We start from the raw sequence: 9,585 nt of genomic DNA on the forward strand, positions 1-9,585 counted from the left end.
ACAGACAGATAGCGGAAGCGACTTTTTTACTTTTTAGGTCAATATATAAGTAAATAATAATAAGAGGCTCATGAATCAAAGTTTAATTAGTTTTGCGCGCATTAATTAGTATTTGGATAGGTAACTGATGCTAAAAACTATCTAGGTAGGTACATCGTCACTCACATTAAATCGTCTAATTTAAATTTTAAGCCTTGCCATTATTCTTTCATTTGTTTAAGTTAGTCTACATTTTAAAGCATAAGGTAGTTTTTATTTCATTGACTACACAAAGAAACATGTAGCTTTCTCCTGGTAAATTATTTAAAATTATTGGTTTATCATATTTTTTAAAGATTGCGAAGCTAAAAATTAAATTCAACAACATGTGAATTATTGTTTTCTTTCATTAATACCATATATATGTATTCAATGCTATAATAAGATAAGCATATACAGTGGTGGACGTTTAATTAGAAACACGTAACAGGATGAAGTAGTCATCAAATTTATTTACTTTTGTGTATTAACGTATTAGTGATTAAGCATTATTTCATATGTAATAGAACACCCGTTTATCTGGTTTTATAATAAATTGCTTATTTTTAATCAAACGTTAGCTTAAATTAATAAAATTAAACAACTTTAAGTGAAACCTGATTTCCAAGCATTTTCAGTCTGGACAACAAATTAGAAACAGCATGCTTCGAGTGTTCCAAAGTCAAAACCTGTTGAAATGCCGACAATATTTTTTTCTTCTACAAATATTTGCACCGTTTTTTAAACATTCCGTATAAAAGTTTCTGAAAATTAATTTGCTTTGCAGTATAAATGGGTAAAAGTAACATTTGTGACCCATCAACAAGAAAAATAATTTTAAGTTTACATTTTGACAAAAACTGGAGTTACAGGAAAAAATAAAATCATTTAGAGTGTTTGATAAAAAGATATTCAATGCTACAGTTTATTTAAAAGAGCATGGTACTTCTGATTAAGTGCCTAAAAAAGCTCGACCATGAATAACCACTGCTCGCGAGCATAGGCAAATAATTCTTTTCTCAAAGATGGATCCATTTAAAGGTTCCAATTCTATTAGAAAATATGTTTTTGCAAACGTGTTAAAATCTCATACAATCTAAGGCACGACGTTGTAAAGCCGTTGTTGTCTATAAAGATTATAATAGTCTAAAAACAACCCCATACATGTCCATACTATAATGTTTCCTCCGCCATGCTTAACTGTTTATTTATTATCTAAGGCCTGGTTAACTTAACGACGCGTGTAATCCTTTGCCATCAAAATTGATTAAATTAATTTTAGTTTCATCCCAAAATAAAACTTTTTCACTGGCGTACTGTCCACTAGCATTATTTCTAAGTAAATGAAACACGTTGTTCCCTTCCTTGTAAGAAGCTGTACTTTCCTGGCGTCTCTCCAAAAAATTTTGCCTCAAATTACCGCCTGCGAACCGATCTCATCGACACATTGCGAGGTTCATCTTCGGAAAAAACTAATTTTATAATAGAATTTGAACTTTTAAATGGATCCATCTTTGCCAAAAGAATCATTTGCCTATCCTCGCGTGCAGTGGTTTTTCATGATAGAGCTTTTCTAGGCACTTGATCGGAAGTACCATGCTCTTTTAAATAAACTATAGCATTGAATATATTTTTATCGAACACTCTAAATGATTTGCAATTTTCCTGTAACTCTAGTTTTTGTCAAAATGTAAACTTAAAATTATTTTTCTTGTTGATTGGTCACAAATCATACTTTTAACCATTTATACTGTAAAGCAAATTAATTTTCAGAAACTTTTAGATAGAATGTTTAAAAAATGGTGAAAATATTTGTAGAAGAAAGAATATTGGCGGCATTTCAACAGGTTTTGACTTTGGATCACGCGAAGCATGCTGTTTCTAATTTGTTGTCCAGACTGAAAATACTCGGAAATCAGGTTTCACTTAAAGTTGTTTAATTTTATTAATTTAAGCTAATGTTTGATTAAAATTAAGCATTGTCTTATATAAAACTAGCGGTCCGCCCCGGCTTCGCCCGTGGTACATATTTACGTTTTCTCTACATAAAAACTATCCTCGTACTTCAAGGAATATAATAAAAAAAGAATTATCGAAATCGGTTCAGCCGTTCTCGAGTTATGCGCTTACCAACACATTTTGCGATTCATTTTTATATATAAGAAGAAAGAAGACTAGATAAACGGGTGTTCTATTACATACGAAATAATACTTAATCTTTAATACGTTAATACGTAAATGTTAAATGAATTTGATGACTACTTCATCGTGTTACGAGTTTCTAATTAAACGTCCACCACTGTATGTATAATATATTTTGTCAACATTTAAAAGCTCCGGGACTTTACCTATCCATTTTATTAATAATGATATATTATATGTGTGTGTTTTGCATACATTGGGTTATCGTTGTTTCCTCATCTTTGTGTTTATACATCTTAGGGTAATCACCGGGTTTATTGCACCGAGACATTTTTCCTTAATACGGCGAAATATATAAACGCGCGTAGCCAGGAATGGGTATCAGTTTGTAAGAAGACATTCATTCAAAATGTTGAAATTACTATCAGCTTTTGTATTGGCAGTTCTGCTGGCTGAAGTAACTAGCCAACGCATTATTTTGCCAACGTATAGACCACCACCCAAAAGACCTGTTATTATTCGCACTGTGAGGGAAACAGGAGTGGAAGAACCAAAATGGCTATATCAAGGTGACATACCACGAGCACCAGCAACTGGAGACCATCCTAACTTGCCTTCTTATATTGATGATATTAAACTGGACCCAAACACAAGAGTTGCACGAAGCTTGGATTCTCCTAGTGGTAAACGTTATGGTGGAGGATCTCATACATCTTCGAGAAGTGGGGATACTGGGGCTACTCATCCAGGCTACAATCGACGTAATACCAGGGGTGTGAAATTACCCCGTTACCCATTCCCTCATACGCCACCTTTCAACCCAAAAGTTCGTTTGCCTCAAATTAGAACTGCTTAAATTGAACTGTACCTATTGATAAACGTATGTAACTGTTAATCCTATACATATAAATATGAAATAAATGATCTATTATATGTACTTACCTGAATTTTATTACATACTTAATTGTCCTGATGTACGCTTTATTGACTTATTGACGAAATCCCGAACGGAAAACAAACAAACAAACAGCAATTAGGTACCTAAACATTTCAAATTTATTTTTAAAAATAAATTTATTTCAACTTTGCTCAAATTAATAAACTTAGATACTAGGTTTCCGCCCGCGGCTTCGCCCGCGCAGTCAAAAAAAAAACCCCGCATAGTTGCCGTTCCCGTGGGATTTCCGGGATTGCGTCATTTTCCCGGGATAAAAAGTAGCCTATGTCCTTTCTCGGGTATCAAAATATCTCTATACCAAATTTCATGAAAATTGGTTCAGTAGTTTAGGCGTGATTGAGTAACAGACAGACAGACAGAGTTACTTTCGCATTTATAATATTATTATGGATTATCAGGAGTGTAGGTATAAATTAACTAAAAATTAAATTAACAGCGTAAATTTTGAATTTGTAATTTTTAGTATGAGTAGGTACTTACTGAATTACCAAGAGCTTTTGAAGACGCGAGACTAAATTCTACGTATAATAAATTACTATAAACAAAGAAGAAAGATTTGATTGTTTGTATTGAAAAGACTCCGAAACTACTATTCTACATTTTTTTATCCCGGGTCAAACGAGATGAAAAATCCCGCCTCTATGTCTTAATCTTTGCATCTTTACCTGTCGATGGAATTTCTTTTCTTTGAGTATAAAATTAAAATGCCGTCAATCTCTAGAACCAGAATCAATACGACATGCTGGAACAACAGTGATTTTTTAAAATGAATAAGTACTAGCAGTAATACAGTATCTCACCAAAAAACATAAAATATGTAAAATGGGAAACAAGTTCAACCGTCGACTTTGTCGAAAAAACAAATGTGTGCCAAGTTCTGTAGACATTTCAGAAATGTATTTACAAAGATGTATAAAATTCTTAGGTGAACTGAAAATTCAATTACATATTTTATTTTCACTTATAGAACAGTGTTTATTCAAAATACCTATGACTTTTTCATTTGAATACTGAGTTATTTACACAAAGCAAACAACTAATGACCGATTGAACCTCATAATTTGACCAGGCTAGTTTTTAGATAGGCAAGTACATCTTTGCAGAAACCGAGTCATAATAATTATTAAAATAATAAGTGACAATAAAAACATAAGGCGTAGTACCTATTCCAAAATTCTTATAAAAATATATGACGAACCCGTTTGGCTGTATATTAATTACATTTCATTCTTACTGTTTCATTCATTCATTTGTGAACAAAAAATTGCAACAAGTTGAAGTTTTTATTTGTAGGTATAAGCTTGAGTACCTAACAATGTAATTTATTCCATCACACAACAACATTACTACCTATAATAGGTACTTTTTAACACAAGAGGATAGGGGATTTCACATCGATTATTTATAAATATCTGTTTATAGTTTAAGGTTATCATTCAATTTTGACCCTAAAATATCACTTTAACTGAAGCGTTTTTCCGTCTGTCTGTCGTATTATATATCCTGAATGTCACTACATTCTAGATACGATATTAGTGTATGGTAGAGTACCTGCTTAATAGCACATAATCGATAATAAGCCGACCATTAGGTATTATTGTTAACTGAATGCCCTATGTTTTATGTTTATATTGGAACTTTCGTCCATTACGTTCCTCACCTTTTGACACTCGATAATGATCACATATAATGATCACATTTAATTGATCATTATTTCCTATAAATATCGAAGCACTGATATATGTTGAATTAGTTTTGTCTCAACAATGGTGCAAAAAACAATTATCTTTTTCTTTTTGTCGACTGTAATCGCTGATTGTTTGTGTCAGCGTTTGTGGCGAACAGACCCCAACGTTGACGAAATCGGTGTCGATGCGCTGAGAGTCGTGAATCCTACATGGCTTTCTGATGAAAACGAAAAACCATGGCAAATAAGGCAAAATATAAAATCGTTCAATAACGTAGAACGATTCATACGAAGCCCTAAGAGCGTAGAATCATTCACCAGCGATGAAAGAGTTAAGCGCAGCCCTAAGAGCGTAGAATCATTCACCAGCGACGAAAGAGTCAAGCGCAGCCCTAAGAGCGTAGAATCATTTGACAGTGTGGAAAGAGTGAAGCGTAGCCCTAAGAGCGTAGAATCATTTACCAGCAAGGAAAGAGTAAAACGCAGCCCTAAGAGCGTAGAATCGTTCACCAGCAAGGAAAGAGTAAAGCGCAGCCCTAAAAGCGTAGAATCATTCGACAGCGTAGAAAGAGTGAAGCGCAGCCCTAAGAGCGTAGAATCATTCACCAGCAAGGAAAGAGTAAAGCGCAGCCCTAAGAGCGTAGAATCATTCACTAGCGAGGAAAGAGTAAAGCGCAGCCCTAAGAGCGTAGAACCATTCGACAGTGTAGAAAGAGTGAAGCGCAGCCCTAAGAGCGTAGAATCATTCACCAGCAAGGAAAGAGTAAAGCGCAGCCCTAAGAGCGTAGAATCATTCACCAGCAAGGAAAGAGTAAAGCGCAGCCCTAAGAGCGTGGAATCGTTTACCAGCGAGGAAAGAGTGAAGCGCAGCCCTAAGAGCGTGGAATCGTTCACCAGCGAGGAAAGAGTGAAACGAAGCCCTATGAGCGTGGAATCGTTCACCAGCGAGGAAAGAGTGAAGCGCAGCCCTAAGAGCGTGGAATCGTTCACCAGCGAGGAAAGAGTGAAGCGCAGCCCTAAGAGCGTGGAATCGTTCACCAGCGAGGAAAGAGTGAAGCGCAGCCCTAAGAGCGTGGAATCGTTCACCAGCGAGGAAAGAGTCAAGCGCAGCCCTAAGAGCGTAGAATCATTCGATAGTGTCTAAATAGTGAATCAAAACATAAAAAGTGTGGAATTATAGGATAGCTTGTAGTAATGTAGAATGTTTTAACAGCGTAGAAAATTTATATCGTAGCTCTAAAAGTATAGAATTAGTTTTCATTTTTAAATCAAATATTATTATTATTTATCTTTGTCAAGCAATAAAACTTTTCTCGTTTCTTTTTAAATTTAATTTATTATGTAATGGTCCGTTTGGAAAGTGTATCTAAATTATATTAATTTACTGTAATTCCTCATTTTATTCTAGTATCACTATTCAGAATTTTATATCCAAAAAAAGGTAAGTACCTAAAAATCGATTAAAATGTTTATAAACCTACTTACGTACTTTATTTTTATTCATAAGGTATGAAAAATTTATTTTCAACTTGGTTTTTTAACGTTACAGTCTACATAAAGAATTTTGTTGTATAAAATAAGAAGGCATCAAATTTGGCTTTTCAACGGCCTCTACAAAGGGTTTCCGTTCAATTAGGCGCTAACGTGTAGTGTGAATACGGCTCGTTTCAGAACGATTCCCTCACGCTTGACGTGCTGATGATTACTGAACCAGGGATTAATTCCCTGACGTTGGGTTAAATGGTTAGAGACTGGTATTTGTTTTTTAAAACTCATTGATTTACACTCTGTGCTTACGGATTGTGGTAATTGCCTTAGGCTTTATTTATTAAACAGGGGATTAGTTTAAGATATTTTACGTTTATATTTTATGCAATTAATAAAATAGTAAGTAGGTACAACTAAGTACCTATGTTTTCACCTATCTATGAATGTAACATAATATGTATACCTAATAATTATTGTTTTGTAGCTTTGTTTGATCTTTAATAAGGTCTGAACATTATGTTAAAAGTCATCCCTGGTTTTAATCATGATAAAAAGCGCCATAAAATTCTAAAAATAAAGTTTAACTTCCACACCAACTTCCGTTGTGAAATAATGAAACTCGCAATCAAAACAAACGCTTATTCGCAATTATATGCAATACTTAAATATCCTGGTTTTAATTCCATAAGCAATAAAATGAATAACCATCTCAACTTGGTATACAGGAAGCCGTACACCTATATATTCGATCAATGATAAAAAAGTAAAATACATGCAATTTACATATTGTACCTCTATTGATGTAAAACGTTAGGTACACGAAGGAAAGGAGCGATCGGAGAGAAAACTAAACCTTGAAAATAATATGACATTTAATTTTATTGCGGCAAGAACTTAGTAAAGGCGTTTTAATATTTACACACAAGTATGCCTTATTTACGTGCGCCAATGTTTATAATGTATGAAGACTAATTTGGCCTCAGCCCTCAAGTTGGTATTTTATACGAACGCAAGCAGGCTACTCGGAGTAAACCTCGCCATTAGCACGCTATGCGAAGTCTTTAAGTATTAAAAATGACGTTACTGCGTGCCATAAGCGCAATTTCAAGTTTTTGTCTGTTACCTATGTGAGATAACCAAGATGCTTTTGTAACTTTATTAAAATGTATTAATTTTTATTCATGAGAAGAAGTTTCCCAGTAATAAGCCTAGAAATAAAGGTACGATAACGTATGACATAAGTTGCGAATTGAAATTTTGTAATTTTGAAATTATGTGAAATATTTGTACAGATTCAGGCAAGATATGTACTAATGGTCCGGGAGCCAGCAGCAGATTTTATGACCAAGTTCCTCTCAAGCGGTAATTAGTAAAATGCATCAAAGTATAGTATTATGAAGCCTCGTAAACGTCAGCTGGAGCTCGGTTGGGGGGAAGAGCGGTTGTAGCCTCCCGTATCAGCTGACGGTTTTTCCACCAAGATACAGCCAGCTGACATATATATTTATCCACGGTTACATATAAGCTATCATCAGGTAAATTTTTGTTTGAGAGGAAATAACGGAAAATAAATTTTTCTTTAAATTTAACTTTCATGTTCGAGACACCAGCTGACGTATAATACACCATGTTGTAACCAGCTGACTATTTTTTTTCGTTGAGATATTGGGTTAGCTACAATTTGACAAATTTTTAGCTGAGAGGAAATGAATGAATGAATGTATTTTTTTTCCTATGTGCGTGGGAGGCTACAACCGCTCACCCCCCCAACCGAGCGCCAGCTGACGTTCACGAGGCTTTATAATACTATACTCTCATGCGTCTGACGAATTATCCCTTGAGAGGAAATAGTTAACCAAATTTGCACCTGGCTCCCTAACCATAATGTACATAAGCGTATTTAGTAGGTACAGGTACGGGGCGTAGCGTTCGGCCATTGGAATTAATAGAGATGTGATTTTAAAACGGAATATGTGGACAGTTTCATTTCATTTTATCGACGCCAACTGTATTATTATTGATGACAAACATTATATAAGCTTCACACTGATTGTGATCGTCAATGGGTGCAATGATGCATCCTTGATGGTCCTGTTAAATAAATAATTCATACTATTATTGTCAGTTACGATTGGCAATTTTGTTATATGTGAAGCATTATCATGGCAACAATCACCGGTTTAAATTCCACCAATTAAATAAATTGAGTGGGTTCATTATTTTTTGTCTTTATTGGTTTATTTTGTCAATATATCATATCTTTATTCATTTTTCTACAGTCACAAGAGAAAAAGAGAAAAGGTTACTTCGTTGTTACAAAGAACACCTTTATCGCGAGAGGAAAGATATTAATTGCGGATTGAAAGACGAAAAATTAATATACAGTAATTGCAGGATTTTTATTCCGGCAAATAATGACGCTTGGCGGTGTTGAGGTATATTTTAAATTCATTTCATTTCTCCTTGTGATAGCTTTTTCATTTACCGGGAAAGAGAATAGATAAGAGTATTTTTAACGAGGTATTGTAAGCGGCTGTGATGCAAATTGGATAATAATTTTTCAGTTTACATACTCTAGAGGTGGATTTAAGCTATATTATTTTTATCTGTACATAAATTATTATCAAGTGAATTAAGTAGAAAATATTTTTTTTACCTTCCGTTATATAACAATTTAGAAAACGATTTATTTAAAATTGATAGCTTGCATATAGGTCTATTAACGACTCTCAACGTCTACAATAGGTTTTATTTCTAGTTTGATATAATAGGTCAAGTTTGATCTCATTTGTGTGAAGAAAGTATAGCGCTGACTTTTAGCACGTGCAACTTTTGTTTTTCTCGTTTGTGTTTGTCGAATCATTTATTTTCGATTTATGTTTAAATTCAATGATATTATATTAATACACACAAGACGTTTAAATTACGGTATATAGAATATGCTTCAACAGAATAATGTATTACCTATTACTAGCTGCCCAGCAAACGCTATTTTGTCTTACTCCTATCACTATTTGGGTATGAAAAATTGAAAATTGTTGTTCGTTGGTGTTGATCGAATCTTAAACAAACCCGATACGCACACAAAATTTCATGAGAATCGATCAAACCGTGACGGAGGAGTATAACTTCAAACTCCTCGACACGACTTTTATTATTATTACCGTATTTTCTAAGGTACGAATGAATGAATTTATTATTTTTTGTAACAGTTAATTTGTTCGAATTCAATCTCGCAAACATCTTGCGAGTTTAGCAAAGAAAAGAATACTTATTCGAAACTATTGAAAAA

General features: G+C 34.0%; 1 protein-coding gene across 1 annotated transcript; it reads left to right on the forward strand.

Annotated features, from left to right (window-relative positions):
• Positions 1–2,515: 2,515 nt before the first annotated feature.
• Positions 2,516–3,021, forward strand: LOC149905963 (lebocin-4-like). The gene has a single exon (XM_090105640.1). The coding sequence runs from the start codon at positions 2,570–2,572 to the stop codon at positions 3,014–3,016; it is 447 nt and encodes a 148-aa protein (XP_089961766.1). The 5' UTR covers positions 2,516–2,569; the 3' UTR covers positions 3,017–3,021.
• The last annotated feature ends 6,564 nt before the right edge of the window (positions 3,022–9,585 follow it).

This window comes from Colias eurytheme, chromosome 9, assembly GCF_061535395.1.
Source record: "Colias eurytheme isolate Ceu_HAF_F1 chromosome 9, ilColEury1 Martin Lab GWU primary, whole genome shotgun sequence".
Taxonomy (NCBI): Eukaryota; Metazoa; Arthropoda; class Insecta; order Lepidoptera; family Pieridae; genus Colias; species Colias eurytheme.